Genomic DNA, 20998 nt, shown 5'->3' on the forward strand with positions numbered 1-20998 from the left:
GTCTTTTTGGTGTGCTTATCACCTGTGGATCTTTTCCAGTGAAATGTCTATTCATGTCTTTTGCTCATTTTCTAATGGATTTTTCTAAGCTGTTGAGGGTCAAGTTCTTTATATATTCTAGATGTTACTCTTTTGTCAGCTACGTAGCTTGCAAATATTTCCTCCTAGTCTGTAGCTTGACTTTCCATCCTCTTCTTGTAGGCTTTTGCAGTTTTTAATTTTGGTGAAGTCCAGCTTATCAATTTTCCCTTTTTTGGATTGTGCTTTTGGTTGGTATCAAGTCTTAAGAAAGCCTCACTCTAGATCATGAAGATTTCCATTTTTTCCCCCTAAAAGTTTCATAGTCTTACATTTAAGTACAGGACACATTTGGGTTCATTTTTGTATAAGGTATGAAGTGCAAGTTGAGGTTACTTTTGTTGTTGTTAAAAAGGCTATCCTAGCCTCTACTGAATTGCTTTTGCTCTTTGATCAAAAATCCATTGAGTATATTTGTGTGTCAATTTCTGGGTTCTTTATTGTGCTCTAGTGATCTATGTGTCTATCTCTTTACTAATGCTACACTGTCTTGATTACTGCTTTAATCAAGGGCTGCCTAATAAAGTATCACAGATGGGGTGCCTGGGGGGCTCAGTCAGTTAAGTGTCTGACACTTGGTTTTGGCTCAGGTCATGATCTTAGGGTCATGAGATGGAGCTCCGTGTCAGGCTCTGAGCTCAGCAGGGAGTCTGCTTGGGATCCTCTTCCTTTCCCTCTGCCCCTCCCCTGCTTGCATGCAAGTGTGCTCTCTTTCTCTCAAATAAATAAATAAATCTTAAAAAAAAAAAAATAAAGTATCACAGACTGGGTGGCTGAAGACAGACATTTATTTTCTTACAGTTCTGTAGGCTAGAAGTCCAAGATCAGGGTGTTGGTAGGGCTGGTTTCTTCTGAGGGCCTTTCTCCTTGACTTGTAGATGGCCACCTTCTCCCTAATCTTCATGTAGTCTTCTCTCTATGCCTGTCTGTATTCTTAAATCTCTTCTTATAAGGACCCAGTCATATCTGATTAGGGCCCACCCATACGACTTCATTTTACCTTAATTTTAGAAATACTGTACTGGTGGCAAGATTTACTATTTTACCAGATTGCTTACAAATACTACTGGCTGTAATATCTACTGCAAACTTCAAGAATAAACACAAAACATCTCAAGTGATTAAAAAAATTTTATTCGTCATCCTAAACTGATTATATATTATAATTTCTGATCATAATAATAATATTAAAGGTATTGTCAGTAGTACCACAAACTCCCTCTACCTGAAGATAAAACCAAATAGTCAACTGGTAAGCATACATTGAAATTTACCCATGTTTAAAATATCATTTTGTTTAAAAAACTCACATACATCTTTTTCTGGTTATGAAGTAGAAGGGGCATGCAAATAGCTATATATTATTTTCATTTAACAAACCCATGCTCTGAATGAGTCATCAAAAAACTACAAAATCTTATAATTGTTTTTTAATGGTGCATGAGACAGTACGTTGTTTTATAAAACAAAATACAGTACTTCTAATTCTCCTCATAATCCCTTTCAACCCCACTGTGAGAGCTGCTTGTAAGTGTACAGCAGCTTGGTTGGCTAATGGGTTCCTACATCATCTCTACATTGGGTTGGGTTGGGAGATGGCCAAAGGGGCATTCTAACCTAGAAGTTCTGAGAATACAGAAGTACAGATTTCTCATTAGAAAAATGTAGACCTGCCTACTGGTCCTGTGAAAAGGTATCACTACTGAATTGGTCTGTTTGACTTACAAACTATAATTAGATTTTAGTTTGTGCAGAGAAGCTTAAAATAGCTTAAAACATATCCTGTAGATTCTTGCCTAATTGAGACAAAACCACAAATTTGATGGAAGAAGGTGGAAACGAGTATTTTCAATTCTCCTTTACTAAAGCACGGATATAAACATTCATCAGCACAGATAGCTACATGAAACTAAGTATTCCAAGTTCTTCCCCTCTGCAAATCATGACTTACATCTGATTTTGGCTGGGTAGAGAATTACTAACAAAGAGATGACGGTTTACCTCTAGAAAAAGCTAGAATATTGAAGAAGTCCAGGGCAGAACAAGTACCAAATCTAGGGAGGGACCAAGGAACTATGTAACATTAGGGATCATATAAGGAGACCTTATGAGACAACAGCTTGCCAAATAAAATGAAAATACTAATTCTATTTAGAGAAAGAGCCAATTCCGTAGTGTCTCTGAATTCATGAACCATACAATTTGTCCTTTAATGCCGTGATACAATGAAACAATTTTTCCCCTAAGCAAATTCAGTCACCCAACCTCCTGAACAAGGTCTGTGTTCTGAATCATAGTTTTTTTAATCCCATTTGAAGAATAATTAGAAAAGGGGCTTGGAAGTAGGAAATGGAATATTTCTTGAGTATTTACTTAATCCTGGGCCTGATGCTAAGCACTTATGTTCCATTTTACCCTAACTAAAAACCCTGGGAAGTACACATTTCCCTAATTCACTCATGTGGAAGTTGAGGCTGAGAGGTCCTCTACCACAAACCCCACATGATGAACCTGGGATGCAAACTCAGGCCTAATTCAGAAATTTGTGATCTTTTTATACCAACATGCTGATTCCCCCCAAGTGAAATGTCAGAGGTGACACAGCCCAGGTCTTAATGAGAGAGGAAGAAGAGGAGGAAAGAGAAATTGCTGCTGGGACACTTCTTCAAAGATATCCTTTCGTCTGGTCAGGAACTAGAGTTTTTCCATGATAATTATATATTAGAAGTTGAGAATGTGGCACTTTCTCTGACTAGTATTTGAAGAAATTTTCCCATGGGGATTTATAATGTTAAGGATGAAAGAATTGTTCATTTTCCAAAAGGTAAAACTTAGGGGAGACTTAGAAACATTTGCAGCCTTAGGCTTGTGATACTGGGTGAGGTATTAGGCTGGAGTGTGGGAATTCATTCCAAGTGTGTTTCCCAGATGCAGCTCTGGTCCCCAATCTATAAACCGCTGCTCTTTAATGTAACACCTTGCTGTCCTATGTGCCATCTGAAGTTTGGAGCCATGTTAAGACTAGATACAATGGTTTGCGGTCACAAAGAAGAAAAGGAATGAGTACAACTTATTCCCAACTACTTGCATCTGTCAGAGAGTATCAATAGGGAAGGAGGAAAGATTTTTCAGAAATGAGTGCTTAGCTAATGGTTTCCTGGGGGAAGTGGAAGAGGTGAAGTAGCAATGGGACACCTCTTGAGCTTAAGAGAATCAGGTACTCCTGGATGTTAAGAGTATCATGATCAAAGGCTGATGTCTCCAAACATGAACTATTTCACCTTTTGGAGATACGGCATTTTGTGGATAAGGGTATGAAGATAGCCTAAGTATTTTGGACAAGAAAGAAATACTCCTTCTTGATTTCTTTGTCACCTCAGACTTTCAATTGGAGCAGAAAGATACTAAGCAGGGAATGGCAGAAACACCCTGAAACTGACTCCTGAAGGTTCAGGATGACTTCTCTGTCAAGCACCTCAAGCACAGTTAAAGATGCTATGCTGTGACGCAATGACATAGGAACTAGGCCAAAAGTCATGGCACTCTTGAGTTTTAGCTTCAGGTGTTTCTCAAATTACTGCTATTGCTTATTGATTTAGCTATAAAACAAGAGGGACAGAATGAATGTGACCCCTATAGCTTTTAAGACTCAAGAGCAAGATGATTTTCACTTGAGTGAACTTGTTTGGGGAGGATGGTGGTAGACATTCTGCCATCTAGTGGTCATATTTCAGGGTTTGTAGCTAGGGAATCAAAGAAACCAGCTATCCCACTGCCCAGCTTCTTAGGGATGCTTGATTTTAGGAACTGCAGTTGTACTGTAGTTTTATTCCAGGGGCCAGATGTCAGTGGCTGCAGCAGAGGGAAGAAGGCCAAGTGCCCTCTGCTTAGAGAAGGACCGTGTGGCCCCCTGGTTGTAAAGTGAGAGGTTATCAGTCTTGCCTCTCAGGATCTGTCTGGAGATATCCATGGGTGCCTAACTTCCAAGTAATATAGGAGGTTTTCTCCTGTAAGCCAGACAAAGTGGACCTGAAAGTAGCCATACTAGGAGAATTATTGTTGGAATACTCAGGTGAAGAAAGAAAAGTGATCTGATGAGGTTTGAGGGTAGATGCACTGAACACTGAGCACAGTTAAGAACTGCCAAGAAGCGCAGAATGAAGTATGGCTGGATCTGTATCAGAAGCAAGCAGGCCTTCAGAGTCTGGGGAAAAGCTTTCATTCCCTCAAGTTAGGGTCAGAACCAAGCAAGAGCAGAAGCCTGTGAAACCAGAAGGTAGTCAAGAAAGGTATTTTAGCTGCCAGTGGGCTGTGGAGGGAAGGATACAGAATCTCTGTCAATGGGGCCAAGACATCTTAGATTTTGGATTCTTCAAGACCTTGGACTCCAGGGGTAGATAAAAGAAAATAACCTAAATAGTGGTGGTAGGACCCCCTGGCAAACAGTGGAAGCCCCAATTTGAAATGGGCAGAAATATGTATGCACTTTTACATACACGTCTAGATGCTGAGCACAAGCAAATGGTCCTCACTAAGCAGAGCAGATTTTGCCCGGGAACACTATTATTATCTTGATATTTTTTCAACCGTGAAAAATGAAATTAGGTTCAGCTATTTAGAATTCAGATATGATTTCTATGGGCTGATTTTCCAGCAAAGAGAATCTGATTACATGGCCTGTCATTTGGGGACAAGTTTACTGGTAATCTGTAAGAGCCCCTGAGAACCTCATTATGTTAGTTATGAAAAGATCCAATGAGTACGCACTGAAAGCTCATCCTAAGAGAGGAAGATCAGTGGTTATCATTTAACAAAAAAAGTTTTTGGTGTTTTGAAAATAGAGAGTGGGGTGGTTGCAGGTCACTTTCCCCAACTTTGTTTTAGGAAAACTCAGTCTGCCTATTCCCTCAGACCCTCTGGTTTCCATTTCTGATACTCCTGTGATTCTCTGGTTTTAGACGAAAGTCTAGGATTTTGTCAAGAAAGTTGTCCTACGTAGCCTGGATAAAATGTAAGACTTGGCTTCCTTTCCCGGACAAAGAAAAAGATAGCAGTGTTTATTGTGCCTACCTTTACTTCTCACTTGGAATATATCACTAAAGTGATTCATGAAGAGATGAGGGAGACAGGGTCATCCCAGGCCACTCAAAAACATATCTGGGGGGAGGAGGGGAAGAAAACTGAAGGGTTCTTAAATTGGTGGTACTTGATAAAGCAGGGAAGTCTGCATTCTCGTCCCATCAATATGCAACAGATAGAAACTCTAGGTAGAACAATGAGAATGGACACAAACTTTACAAACACCATGATCTGGGGTGGGAGGACGCAGAAAGCATTTGTCAGATTTGTCATTTATCTTCATTTTGGAGATGTGATATAGTATACAGGAGAGGGGCAGGTAGTCTCACATAGCATTTAAATTGGTTTATAGGCCATAAATGAAAGGTAAGGAGCTGTAACTGATGAATGAATACACAGAAGAGTACACTTAGAAAAATTAGAGGTATTTCTATTAATATTTTAGTGTTAACATTAAAATTGGGAGTGCAAGGATTAAAAATTCAGGAAATATTAAAGTCCATGAATAGCTCATATTTTTACCTAACAGATGGTTGGGAATGAAACAAGGAAAGTAAGTTTTGTGAAATCACAACCCTTTCAAAATCATGTCTGGTAGCATGATCTCGCTTGAATGATTTGTTAACAGGTGCTACAGAGGTCAGTGAAAATATTCTCACAATGGCTGGAAATTAAAGCATCACACAAGCACAAGCTTCCTTTTCACTTCAAATACAAAAATAGAAAAATGCACGGAAATTTGCATATCTTTGACAAAGCTAGAAAGAAGCTCTCATTCTCTTATAGAACGATGCCCTGTACTCTAAATCAATTTCACATGGGGTTGCTTGTAAAATGAATCTGCTAGCATCTTTTCTTGATGCCATCTAAAGTCTGATCACTTAAATGTGTTAACTCCGCCTCTACAACCTTAAAAGCAGCACTGACATACAAGTTTAACTGCCGATTACAGGAACGGGCTAATATTTTTACTGGTATATCCTTCCTTAGCTTTGCCCAATAAACCTATCATCCAGTCCAACCATTATCTAACATTTTGAAAGAACATCACATTTCATAGGAGCTTCAAAGGTAAGGGTGTTTCCCTCAAAGGAAAATTGAGGTGCTTACCAAAGGGAAGGGAAAGAGACAGCCATGTGTGTCACTCAACTCTGCTTCTCCACTCTAAACTAGCACTGTACCTGGCACAGGGGGACTCCTTAATAAAAGTAAAATGAGAGAATTAAATCAGATGGCTCAGAGGTTAGGACTCTTTCTCCATCTTCACACTTGACATATCTTTGGCCCCTCCTTACATTTGACAAATAGAGATTTATCTTCTTAAACAGTTATCCACCTTTGTTTCAAAAGGGGAAGTCTACCATTTCAACTTACTGTCTCAGTATAACTGGATAACCTCATCCCACTCAGAAATAGGCCAGATTCCATTGGGCTGCACATTGGGGGGAGAGCGCTTCCAGTCCCATGTCTTCACAGGAATCTTCCAGGTCTTACCATAGTTGGCTTCAATGTATTCAATAGTTTCACAGGGCACATGAATCTTCATGTCTACAAACTCGGTCCAGCACAGTGTAAACTTGGGAAACAGGTATCTGTGGCAACACAGAGGCAATGGGGGAGGAGTTAGGCTTGACAGTACAAGTTTGATCTAAAGAACCCAGCTGCTAGTGCACTCTTGGCTGAAGGAAAGTCCTCTCCCAATAAATAGCTTTGGGGACAGATATAGTGGACATTTTACTGTTTCTGACTGTCAAGCATCCCCTTCCTCTTCTAACATTACCAGCATCCCTGTTTCCCTCCCCTACTCTTGTACCTATGGTTCAGGAGGGGCTGACCCACCCCCAGGACCCAGAGATGGGTAAAAAAGACCCAGGCTTAACCAGTACATTACAGTGATTGGATCAGGAATAGGAATATACACAAATTAGGTAAATAAAAGTCAGCTTTGGGATTTCCATTGGAACTACCAGAAGAAAGAGGCATTCTTTTTGCTGAGGTTTCTAAGCAGGTGGGATGGAAGCTGAGCCTTTTTGTTATCTATTAGCAGGGAGAGCCTGTCTGAGAATGAAGTCAAAGCAAAAAGTGCCCAAAAAGTGGAGGAAAATGATAGAGCTCAGAAAACCCTAGGGAAGGACTTGGATTTGGCTGTGGCCATTCCTTAAACATCTCAGGTAAACCAGTGAATGAATACATATATATTCATTCATATGTATATATTCTTTTTTTACTACATTTCTAATACTCGCAATCCTTCCTACACAGAGGGAGGCACATGTAGCAGCAAGAAAGGAAACAAACTCTTCTAGTCGACCAGAAAACCTGAATCAACTCTGGACACAGGACATTCTCCAACAACAGCATCATACATGCGTGTGCCTTTGGGACAGGTCTTACTAACTCCTGTGTCCTGGGGTTCAGTGTGCTCCTAGATGGCTTTTGATAACCTACTTAGCTTAGATAGCTAAAGAAGAAACTCCCAGGGTCAGCCAGGGTATTTTTCAAACTTCATTCCTAACTCCTACTGTAGTGAAAATTTCCCACAATACGTGAGCATGGTAGGATGCACTAAGATGGCTTTTTGAGTAAAGCTTCACACCCCCGCCCCCTTCTCAGATGCAGGAATAGAGGTCTAATGCCTGGATGTCCTGTACTTCAACAAAACTTCCCTTAAACACAGCTATACAGACCACATTCTTCCTGCTCTGCCTTTTATTTTACCACCTGCCCTTTTTAAATCTCTGTTCTCAGCCACAAACTTATTCTCTTATTTTTAACAGTTCACACATCATTAAATCCCCATCAAATTCAAACTGCTACTGAAAGACTCTAACTACAGAACACTAAAATAAGCAGCGTATGTGTGAGGTGAATCTTCTTTTCTTTCATAACCTGGACTTCCCAAGGATAGACAGCAAGCATGACTCCAAGATGCATTGCCAGGCTTCTGTCCCTCACATGAACCTACCTGTAGTTTCTGCCTTTCTTTCATCTCAAATGCTAGAGAACTCTATACCAGCTCAGGCAATGTTAGTTATAATGAATTTTACTCTATCTATAGCGGAACTATTTTAACTAGCAGGTAAGTTTAAGAAATTAAACCAAAACATGTTTCTTAAAGGTACTCTAGATCAGTGAATTAAATTCAACATATTAAAAGGAAAGCTAAAACGAGCTGGTTCGTTAGATTTAAGCTTATATTACAGCCCTATATTCTGTGTTGGTGTTTTCTGAGAAAGGTTTCTTCTCTTCACAACATGAAAAGAACTTTCAGTAATGAGATTTGAAGTGACAATAGCAGAGATCACAGAAATTTAAAATATCAGAGGACTAAAGAAAAAAAAAAAAAACAGGAAAAAGCCAGATGTCAAAGCATAATCATATTGTGGAAATGGGATCTAGCTGGGATGTTCTCCAAGGAAAGGTCAGTTCTCATACATTCTGCCTTTAAATATCATGTTTTACCACCAGATGAACATAAAGCCATACACGAAAATGAGAGGCTGAACAAATTCTAAAGAAAGCAACAAGTCCCTTCTACCCAAACCAATGGGTGCTGGCAGTTAATAGACAATCCCAGCTGGCTTCTGTGAAAAGACGGCCACAGCAAATCTCATAGCTGAGGAAGAAATAAGATACAGACAGCATAGCTCCACCATCTGCTGGTCCCAGTTTTATTCTGCACACTCATATTCACGGAATTGCTTATTTTGTCATCAGACACAGCCATCCATCATGGGCCTCCACGCTGCCCTATCAGATGCTGGTCAGCAGAATGTCCACCTGTCCCAGCCTATCAAGTTGACACACTCTAGTTGAAATGAGGCAGAAATTATGGCCTATCTCATAACATAGGCCAGGAAACTCCTCTCTTAAATACTAGCCTCTCCAGTCTATCCAAAGAAGTGAAAGAAAGAAAGAAAGAAAAATCACAGGTCCAGGACAGATAGGGTGGATGAAAATACTACAAATTTTACAAAAGCAATGTTTTAAACAATGAAATGTTCAAATGAACAAAACCAAAACAGCAAAAATACATAAACAACGTGAAAAATAACTCAAAGACAATTTAACTCAAAGGTTCATTTTTGTTCCTAAAGGGAAACATCCCTAAATCGTTGTGCTTTTCTTTCCACCCAATAATTTTCAATTCAATCAGCAAAAAGAATATTCCAGCTTTCTCGGAGAAGAGGAAAGATAAACCATAAAATGTGAAAGCTGATTGTAAAATGGGATGGAGGAGAGGCAGAGAGGGGGCGGGGTGAAACAGAACACCACATGCCATGTACTCTGTCCAGGTTACCAGTAAACAACGACTATGTGTCTGCGACATTACCTTAGCTTGTAGAGCTAAGGTTAAGTTTGGCTAAGCAGTGTGTACTTTAGAGTTCTGGGACAGCATCCAAAATGTGAACAGATTTAAATTCAGACTAAGGCAACCCTTGTAAACTCAAGGGATCTTTCCACACACAAAAATTCTTCCATTCACATTTTCTATTTCATAGCACGTTTACTTCATTTTATCTTCACATGAAAGAATAATTAGAATTAAGAGTTAGTTGGAGTTTAAAAAAAAAAAAGACTTGGAGTAGACTATTTCATTTTTTTCCCTCCAAACCTCCTTATAATCTGTAAAACTACTTACTGGTGGTTGGATAAAGTAATCTCATCAGTTTAATTGTACGACCTATAAACAATTGCTAAATGGAAAACACTGCTTTTATTATTACTAGTTAGCTAGGCTAAGTAAAAGACAGAGATACCATCAATTACAACTGAATCTGACCTTTTTAAACATAAGTTGCATTAAACTCTGGGGCTGGAACAGCAGAGCCATGTTTTTAAACAAGAATATCCTGCAAAACAACACAAATGGTTTATTCTCATTACCAATTTTGTCTCTGCTTTTAATTCTTAATTTTTTTTTCTTGTTGTTTTTCCACTGCCTAAGCCCTCTAGCATTCTGCTTGATAGAAGCAGGGAGAGCACTTTTTTTTTTTTTTTTTTTTTCTGATTTTGATGGAAAGGCTTCTAAAGTTGATCATGAAATACGATTGCCCACTCTAGGTTTTGAGAATATTCCCTTTATCAAATTAAAGAAATTCCAGACCCCTTTTATTCCAAACTCCCCACTGGTTAATTATGAAATTTATCAAAAGTTTTTAATGTCATCTATTGAAATAATAATGGAGGAGTTTTCTCCTTTAATATTTTAATCCTTTAATGTTGAAAATTACACTAATACACAAATACTACAAAATTTGATTCATTGTGCTTAAGATAGTCTCATCCATGTTCGACAATACCATATTTACCCTTTAAATTTTTTTTGGCACTGTCCAAGTCCAGTTTTGCTATCAGTCTCATATAATGAATTGCTTAAAGCATTTTTTTTTCTTTTTAAATTTTCCGACATAGGAGATATGACATGCGGAATAACCTATTCCTGTGAAGGCATGGTAAAACTTTCCTGTGAACTTTCTTTTGGTAGGAGAAAAAAAAGGGAAAGGAGAATTTCTGATTATTAATTCAATTTCTTTCATGATATTGGGTTATCTAGATCTTCTTGAATTAATTTTGACATTTATTTCTTCCCAGAAAATTATCATTTTCACATTATACCTAATTATCAAATTTAATGATTTAAAGCTGTCCCTAGCATTTTCTTTTGAAAGTCAGTGTAACATAGTTAAGAGCATAGACTCTAAAGCTTTTCGGCTTCAGCAGTGAATACTGTCTTTAATTTTACTCTTTTTTTTCTTGGTCAATCTTGCTAGATATCTGCTTACTAGTTTTTATTTTTTATTTTTTTAAGAACCAGCATTAGGATTTGTTGATCTTTGATACTGTTTTTTATTTCATTAATTTTTTACTTTTGACTTTCTTTCTTTTGGCTGACTGTATTATTCTTTTACTTTCTTCAGTTAAATGCTTAATTTTTTAATCTACTTTTTCATACTTCAGTGTTTTCAAGGCTACAAGTTTACCTCTCTCCTTTGAACTGCATTCTACAAGTTTTGAGTATGTAGTACCTTATCTTTGAGCCCCCCAAATTTTATAATTCCCACTATTATTTCCTTTTTAAGTCATTAGTTATTAAGAAGGGCATTTTAAAGTTTCCATACATTTTAAAGATGTCTTTAATCGTTTATAATTTGATTCCACTGTGGTCATACAGTACCATCTATTGAAATAATCATGTAGGTTTTCTCCCTTTAATCTCTTAATGTAGAGAATCTCCCTCCCTCCCTCTCTCTCTCTCTCATACACACATACACACACAGGAGGATTTTTATTAATGCTTTGAAGTATATTAAGATTGCCTTTATGATACAGTACATGATCAACTTTTATAAATGTTCTACATACAGTAGATAAGAAACTATATTCAGCATTTGTTGGGTAAAGACCTTTATATATATCCAATAAATCAAGCTTGTTGATTTTGTTCATATTTTCAATAGTTTTACTGATTTCTTCTTTGCCTGAATCAGCAGTTTTTTAAATAAAAGTATTTCAGAATCTTTCCCACCATAATTGTGGACATGTTAAATATTCATTAGAATTTCATCAGCTTCTGGTTTACATACTTAAAGACCACATATTTTTTAAAGATTTTATTTATTTATTTTGAGAGAGAGTTAGCAAGCAGAGAGGCAGAGGGAGAGAGAGAATCTCAAGCAGACTCCACGCTGAGCATGGAGCCCCACATGAGGCTCCATCTCACGGCCCCGAGATCATGATGGGAGCCAAAATCAAGAGTCAGACACTTAACCAAATGAGCCACCCAAGTGCCCCTAAAGACCATGCTATTAAAATCATACAATATTTCTTGGTGGACTATTTCTTTGCAAAATTATGTAGTGGGTCTTTCAATCCTTTAAAATTTTCCCCCTAAAATTCTACTTTGTCTGATACTAATATTATAGCAGAGTTTTCTTTAGTTAATAATGTTGGGGGATATCTTTTTCCATCCCTATAATTTTCAACCTTTCTGTGTGATTTTGCTTTAGGTGTGCCTCTTGCCAAGCATTATATAGCTATGTTTTGGTTTTTTATCCTATTTTAATCTTCATCTTTATATGGGTTAGCTTAATCTGTTAATATTTCCTGTAATTAATTTTATATTTAGACACATTTTGTTTAAAGATTTTATTTATTTATTTGACAGAGATAGAGACAGCCAGCGAGAGAGGGAACACAAGCAGGGGGAGTGGGAGAGGAAGAAGCAGGCTCCCAGTGGAGGAGCCTGATGTGGGGCTCGATCCCATAGCGCCGGGATCACGCCCTGAGCCGAAGGCAGATGCTTAACCGCTGTGCCACCCAGGCGCCCCCATAGACACATTTTGAATTCTAGAGCCAGACTGCCTGGGCTCAAACCCTGGGTCCTCTTCTTACCAGTTATAAAACATCGGTCAATCTCTTTGTGCCTTAACTTCCTCATTTCATTTATAAAATGAGGGTACTAACAGTACCTTGGAGAGATGTTAGCATAATGAATAAATAAAGTACTTAGAATAGTATCTAGCACATACACAGTAAGTGGTATTACGATGCTGACTGTTGTTATGATTATCTTTACATGTTTTCAGCTTGCCATACCTTTTCTTTGTCCCACCTTTCCTAATTTCATTTGATAAAGATTAATAAATTCTCTTTTGTTCTGCTTATTTGGAAGTTATTTTTTAAATGATTTTATTATTTTTTTTGAATAAAATAATTTCTACACCCAACGTGGGGCTTGAACTTACAACCCCAAAATCAAGTGTTGCACACTCTACCGAATGAATCAGCCAGGCACCCCTATTTGGAAGCTTTAAATATTTCTATCTAGTAGTAGTTACTGTTTGTAATAGCTATTTTTAACCTACATACTTCAGTGTAAGAGTTCTAATAAAAACCGAATGTATGCAGAATCTCGACCCTCTTCCTACCACACAGAACTTAAATATACTTCACTCCTTCAACACTGACAAATCAACTCCTCCTCAACTTATTATCATCAAGATAATGGGCTCGATCCCATAGCGCCAGGATCACGCCCTGAGCCGAAGGCAGACGCTTAACCGCTGTGCCACCCAGGCGCCCCTTGAATGTTAGTTTTAACTGCACATAACTTAGTTATTTCTCCTCAGCTTTTGAAAGATGCTATAACCCCCATTATCTTCTGGCCTCTATTGTTAAAGAGGTATATTTGCTGCTCCTTTGTAAACAATCTATTTTGTCTGGTAGCCTGCAAAAAAAAAATTTTTTTTTTAAAGATTGTATTTACTTATTTGAGAGAGAGAGATAGTGAGAGAGAGAGAGAGAGAGAGCACAATCAGATAGTGAGAGACAGCACAAGTAGAGGAGAGGGAGAAGCAGGATCCCCTTGAGCAGGGAGCTGATGTGGGTCCCAGGACCCTGGGATCATGACCTGAGCTGAAGGCAGATGCTTAACTGACTGAGCCACATAGGTGCCTCAAAATTTTGTTTTTGACATTACAGTTTCCTTAAGAAGTATCTAGATGTAGATTTATTATTTATCCTGCTTATCTGTCTTTAATTTGGGAATTTTGTTCAAATACTGCTTTTTCATTATTCACTCCATTCTCTTTTAGCTCAGCTATACCTTTTATGTTTTATTTTACTTGTTTTTATACATATATTTTATATTTATTTGAGTATAGGTGACACACAATGTTACATAAGTTTCAGGTGTACAGCACAGTGATTAGACAAGATTGTACATTATGCTGTGTAGCTGCCATCTGTCCCAATACACTGGTATTACAGTACTATTGACCATATTCCTTATGCTGTGCCTTTTATTCCCATGACTTATTCATTACCTAACCGGAAGCCTATATGTCCCACTCCCCTTCACCCATTTTGCCCAACTCCCTATTCTCTTCTTCTCTGGCAACCATCAGTTTGTTCTCTGTATTTATAGGTCTAATTCTGCTTTCTGCTTGTTCATTCATTTAGTTTAGTTTGTTTTAGATTTCACTTATGTAAGAAATCATATGGTATTTGTCCTTCTAAGTCTGACTTATTTCACTTAGTATAATACCCTCTAGGTCCACCTATGTTTTCTCAAATGGCAAGAGCTCATCCGTTTTCACGGCTGTGTTGTATTCTACTCTGTGTGTGTGTGTGTGTGTGTGTGTGTGTGTGTACACTTTACACCTCCTTTAGGCATTTGTCTATTGATGGACCCTTAGTCTGCTTCCATATCTTGGCTATCGTAAATAATGCTATTGTAAATAATATCATAAATAAACAGGGGTGCATATATCTTTCAAACTAGTGTTTTTGTTTTCTTTGGGTAAGTACCCAATAGTGGAATTACTGGATGGGATATTTCTATTTTTAATTTTTTGAGGAATCTCCATACTGTTTTCCACAGTAGTTGAACCGATTTACATTCCCACCAATAGTGTATGAGGGTTCCTTTTTCTCCAGATCCTTGCAAATACTTGTTATTTCTTATGTTTTTGAATTCTGACAGGCCTAAGGTGAGATCTCATTGTGATTTTGATTTGCATTTCCCTGATCATTAGTGATGTGAATCAGCTATGTCTTCTAGGCATATTCATCAGCGATTTGTGTTAGATCAAAGGGAATGTGGCAAAGTGAGGAATTACTGTGCACATTAAGTCCTCACCATCAATTTTGCCCAATTTTCTAAGAATTGCAATCTATTCTTGAGAACCAAGTATACAGCATGCTGACCAGCATTTTTTAAATTATCTCTTCCACTAAGCCCCTCACAATTCCACCAGATAACACAGAAGCAAAAAGGGTAATAGTGGAATGGCTAATATGCTTTTCAGAGCCTAAACTAGAATATAATCTCTGAGATCTTTATTGATCCCATATTCCACTCCCATCCCAAACTTCTAATGTATAAGCCATATACACAGCACATATATGTTTTATAAAATAAAATTCTACCCACTGAACCTCATTTTCCCACTGACTTCCAGTGTAAATTGAGTGATTCCATCTATTCTACTGACTTTTAAACTCTGCTACGCAATCTCCATAGGACAGAACTACTGATTATCTGTACCAAAGCAGAAACAAGAACAAATTTATATCATCAACGAGTAGACAAATTAAAGCTTGTATAGGTAGCTGTTGTCATGTAACACCTGAATGCACCTGCATAACGACTATATCAAAAACTATCCATTTAAAGCATGCACAAAACTCTTCTTTAATGCCAGAAACAAAGCCCCAGGATATTTTTATTTCTATTGCATAACTTAAAAAAATTAAATCTATAGTTCATCGACAACCAATTAGACTCAGCTGTCCTTGCTTCCTCTCAATTTTAATAGTATTTCTCTCTTTTTTTTTTATTATGTTAGTCACCATGCAAGTACTTCATTAGTTTTTGATGTAGTGTTCCATGATTCATTGTTTGCGTATAACACCCAGTGCTCCGTGCAATACGTGCCCTCCTTAATACCCATCACCGGGCTAACCCATCCCCCCACTCTCCTCCCCTCTGAAACCCTCAGTTTGTTTCCCAGAGTATTTCTCTTTGGATATAATAGATAATTTAAAAAATAGATTATGATTTCAAATTTTATACTAAATAGAAAAAGCTTATTTTGAACTCAGATTACCTAATTTGTCCAATCAGATGCAAAAGGCTCAAAGTTTACCACTGCACTTAAGCCTGCCTTGATCGCATTCATCACTCTGGTCCCAGTTATCCCTCTATTTCAGTATGTAATCTTGGGCTCTTTTCTCTTCACATTGGTTTTCTAAGTCATAATTTTTTTTTAAGATTTTATTTATTTATTTTAGACAGAGAGAGAGAGCATGTATGAATGGGGGGAGAAGCAGGAAAAGAGGGACATGCAGAATCCTCGCTGAGTGCGGAACTTGATGTGGGGCTCAACCCCATGATCCTGAGATCATGACCTGAGATGAAATCAAGAGTCAGTGCTTAGGGGCGCCTGGGTGGCACAGCAGTTAAGCGTCCGCCTTCGGCCCAGGGCGTGATCCTGGCGTTACGGGATCGAGCCCCAAGTCAGGCTCCTCCGCTATGAGCCTGCTTCTTCCTCTCCCACTCCCCCTGCTTGTGTTCCCTCTCTCGCTGGCTGTCTCTATCTCTGTCAAAAAAAAAAAAAAAAAAAAAAAGAGTCAGTGCTTAACTGACTGAGGCTCCCAGGCGCCTCCATAATTTTTTTAAACTTGTAAATAAACTTTTTTTCTAAATACACTTTTTTGAGGAGTAATTTACATATAAAGAAGTGCACCCATTTTAAGTTTTGACAAACACATATACCTGTGTAACCACCACAACAATTAAGACACAGAATACTTCTACCACCCTGCTTCCCGAAGGTCCCTGTGGTCTTTGGCAACTCATGTAGTAGATCCACCCCGGCCCCTGGCAATCACTCATCTTACTACACCCTTCACTGGTTTTGCCTGTTCTACAATTTCAAATACATGCAGTTACATAGTAGGTACTCTTCCCATCTGACCTCCTCCACTGAGCATAATATTTTGGAGATTCATCTATGTTATTGCATAAATCAGTAGTTCATTTCTCTTTGCTACTGAGTAGTATTTTATTGCCTGAACATACTATAATTTATCTGGTCACCAGAAGATGGACAGTTGGGTTGTTTCCATTTTTTTGGCTACCACGAATAAGAACGCTATGAACATTCATGTCAACTCTTTCAGTGAAAATACGTTTTGATTTCTCTTGGACTACTACCTTACAAAATACTTTACAGAATTATTCAAACAAGGCATACGGCAGTCTTAAAATATATAACTTACTTCACATAAATGAAAGGTCTGCCATTTATTCATTCTCAGGTAATTTTTTTAAAAGATTTTATTTTTATTTTATTTTAAGTAATATCTACACCCAATGTGGGGCTCAAAATTACAACCCCAAGATCAAGAGTCGCATCCTCTACTGACTTTGGCAGCCATGCGCCCCTGAGGTAATCGTCTCTTAAAAAAACAAGTAAGCAAAGCTAACTGTATAAATAACTCCCACTTTTGTACTTTGTATACAATTACCATATAAAATGCATTCAAAGTTCTTCCCTCAATGACATAATTTGTACCTGCTACTCACTAGAGGTTTGGAGACACAATTAAGGAAACCTAAGACAATATATCTGTTGTAAGATATGAAGGCATAAACAGAGTAGGAAATGTGAGATCATTTTCAGAAAAGCCAATGTTTTAAATGTACTAATTTAAAGAAATAATTCAAATTTGCCTTTTTAGCTTCACAGCTATAAGTACTAAAAAGGCAAATGTATTTTTTTTTTTTAAAGATTCCATTTATTCATTCAACAGAGACAGAGACAGTCAGCGAGAGAGGGAACACAAGCAGGGGGAGTGGGAGAGGAAGAAGCAGGCTCACAGCGGAGGAGCCCGACGTGGGGCTCGATCCCACAACGCCGGGACCACGCCCTGAGCCGAAGGCAAATGCCCAACCACTGTGCCACCCAGGCGCCCCGGCAAATGTATTTTTGAGAGCTAAAACCACAGGAGCCTGGTACATCTATGAAGCTTAGAGAACCTATGAGTGGGTATTCAACAACTAACTCTAATCTTTAGCTTCTGGTAAAGCAGAATGACTGAAAAACTGGGTGGCTTGACCTTATGGTTCTGATTCTCCAAAGATGGTACGTTGGATCAAGACATCAATCTGGCATCACCCTATCATCTTAACAAAACAAATACACTTAAGAATGGGTAGGGCTCAGGTCTCACTCAGTCCCAACAAATTTACCAGGCCTGATTCTATCTATAACTCAGAAAGTACAGACAAATCAGCAGAAGTCCCCAAATAAGGCATGAGAAAAATAAAGGGAAAAAAATCTATGGAAATTCAGAGGGAGGGGAGATTATTTCCAGTTAGAGGTGCTGAGGAGCAACATCAAAAAGAGACAACTCAATGCCCTTGAATGGGCAGAACTGGGACATGTGATGATGTATAATAACTTGGTACTACTTAGCGACATGCTTAAAATCTTGGTCTCAAAGGAAGCTGCAAAAGGCTGGGTATCTAAATGCAATGTGGTATCTTGGGTTAGACCCTAAAACAGAAAAAAGGATTGAGGAAGCCCATACAACTTTTAAGAGTCCTAAGGAGTCAAAGGAAAAAGTAGAGACTGAGGAATAAAATCTTGGATTTTACTGGTATTAGAACATTACCCACTTACCCTTTCTAATTCTTAAACTGCACAAACAATAATAATTCCATTGCTGGGAATCTAGTCAAGGAAATGCCCCAATAAAGCTTTTACTTTATGTAAAAAAGACCCTCATAGAATTTTTAATAAGAAAAAAAATAGGAACAGTCTAAAGAGAAAAGTAGTTAAGCAAAACTATTATCAGGCCTTTCTCCATATTCCTGTCAAGTCTACCTAACAAACCTCTCTATTTTTAAGCCACACTTCCTTGCTGTTGCTTCTAGACAGACTTTGGTTTGGTATCTCAACTATATACAACACATACTTCAATTACTATACTACTGATAAGGTACTTAAATAATTTGTTTCATGGTCCACATTATGAGACCCTTGAGAGCAGAACCTAAGTATGTTCACATGTGAATCCTTAGCACATAGAGTTAGTAAATAAATTCTACACAAATGAAATGTTACATTATATAGGAGCCACAACTAGATAGGAGTCTAGTCCCACAGAGAACACATCCAAATTTTCTGAAGATCAGGACAATAAACAGGAACTACAAATATCAGAAGATACAAGGAACCACTACTATCCCAGGGGGTAGCGTATTTCCTATTAGGCTAGAGAGGTAGCTCTATTACCCTGATAATATCACTGAGTAGAAGGACTATTTTCATAAAAGGAGTATTAACAATATGGTAGATCATGGTGATGCTAACATTGTGTATATCTAAGAATCTAGGCTCTGAAGTGATATGGCCCCACGTCTGAGTCTTAGCTCTGCCTTAATTTCCACATCTACAAAACGAAGGTGATAAGATTAAGATCTCCCTCATAAACTTGCAAAGATTAAATGAGATGATGCATATAAAAGCTTGGCATAGTGCCTGGCACATGGCAAATATTCAAAGATAATTTTTATTACTACCTCTCAAACTTCTGGCCTCTACTTATATCAGCTGATTCAGATCAGAAGGAAAGAACCCCAAGAAACCAGGGCAGCATCTGTAGGAACTGTGAAGTTATGGAATAAAACATCACATCCTTGCGGCACTCTTTACTTTTTATTACTAGTGACTGGGACTCTGGAGAAGAAAAATAAGTGTAAAAAATTCAGAGACCCACTGGAGTTACTAATCCAAGTTACCACGATGTTGAAGGTACCATGCTTTGTGTCAGAGCAACACAGCAGCAGTAATGGTAATAATATATTGTAATGATAGTAGCAGCAGTAGTCAATGTTTATAGAGTACTTACTATGTGCCAGGTACTGTTTTATTGTTTTAAAAGCATTTCATGTATTAATTCATTCAACCTACTAAGTCTTAGAAATAAGCACTTCGGCTGAAGAGTCCAACAGCTCGGGAGTTAAACCTTCGTCCTGCCATTAATGAGCAAGTTACCTCCCTTCTCTGAGAATTAGTTTCCTCATATCTAACTGAGAGTGAGAACACCTCACTGTGAGGTGGTCTGAGATAACAAACACAAAGTACCTATCATGTGCCAGATAACCAGCTCATACCCTAGTAGGTGTGTCTTTATTATTGCCATTAATATTATTATTACATCTGAAGACCAAAAACATCATTCTGCAGGCATGCAGAGTGAAGTTTCAAAAGGGGAAAACCTTTTTCTTCCTTCCTGAGTTCCTTTTTAACCTTTTCTTTCTTTCTTTTTTTAATGGTAAGCATTCTATGATATTATTCAGCTTTTCTCAGAATGAACTATACATGAATACAAAATAAAATATTATACAGATAAAAAGACCTTTAGACTAGCTTTAAAAGGTTGGGGTTTTTTTCCCCCCTCTAGGAATAGTAGTGGTGAAAATACTATAGTTCCTTCAAGTAAATAGTGCTGAAAAGAATGAAAATGGCATATGGCTGGGGGAATCTTCCAAAGAAACTACTCTACACAGCCATCCCCTGTTCTTTTCTCTGCCTTTTAAGGTCACAGTAACAGGATAGAAAATCTGGGACTCACACCATCTGTCCAGACAGTTCCATCACTGCTCATTTCTCTTGTTAAATAATCAGAACACTTCACACTTCCCAAACACTGCTACCATAAAGAGCAGTTAAAGCAGCATGAAAGAAGCTCTTTCTATGCAGAAATGTAGTGGTTAGAAATGAACCATTCTTTTGAAGTTTGTGGGTTTCAGATCATGTTGGTGAGAAGAAAGAAATTCAAGCCTTAGAAGGAAATTTAAGAAAAACAGAATTATAATACTGGCTCTAGAAAGCATCTTTCTTAGGAAAAAAAGTGACATCCTCATATGAGTTCTCTAAGAATAGCTTTGGCAGTTTAATATATTGTTAATTATACAGGTGTCTAGTCTGTAAGTTTCTCATAAGACTAAGAAGAGAAATCATTTTCTTTACTCCTGTCCTACTAATACAGTAGTAGTAACAGCAGCTAATAATTACTTGGCACTCAGGATATCTTTAATTCTCTTCAAAACCCTTTTTGTGTATTAACTCACTTAATCCTTAAAGCCATTCTATGTAGCAATTTCTATCACTATTTCCATTTTACACTTGAGGAGACTTAGGCACAGAGAGGTTAAATAATTAGCCCAAGGTAATATAGCTGGTAGAGTATAAAGCTGGGATTCGAAAGCAAGCAGACTGGCTCCATCCCTTTAATTTCTGTGCTACACTATCTTACAGTTTTT

At 37.9% G+C, this 20998-nt stretch overlaps 1 protein-coding gene across 5 annotated transcripts in view; it reads right to left on the reverse strand.

The window, feature by feature from the left end:
- FKTN (fukutin) overlaps nucleotides 1-20998 on the reverse strand; it is a 73927-nt gene that overhangs the window by 6235 nt on the left and 46694 nt on the right. For 4 of the 5 annotated variants that reach the window (XM_045780382.2, XM_087869497.1, XM_045780380.2 and 1 more), the window contains exon 10: nucleotides 1192-6749. In XM_045780382.2, the coding sequence (XP_045636338.2) occupies nucleotides 6536-6749 (214 nt within the window). In that variant the 3' untranslated portion in view covers nucleotides 1192-6535. Of the gene's footprint in view, nucleotides 1-1191; nucleotides 6750-20998 lie in introns of those variants that run through there. The other variant, XM_087869498.1, reaches the window with a different exon arrangement.

The sequence above is a fragment of the Ursus americanus genome, chromosome 18, assembly GCF_024610735.1.
Source record: "Ursus americanus isolate L20-20 chromosome 18, mUrsAme1.1.p, whole genome shotgun sequence".
Taxonomy (NCBI): Eukaryota; Metazoa; Chordata; class Mammalia; order Carnivora; family Ursidae; genus Ursus; species Ursus americanus.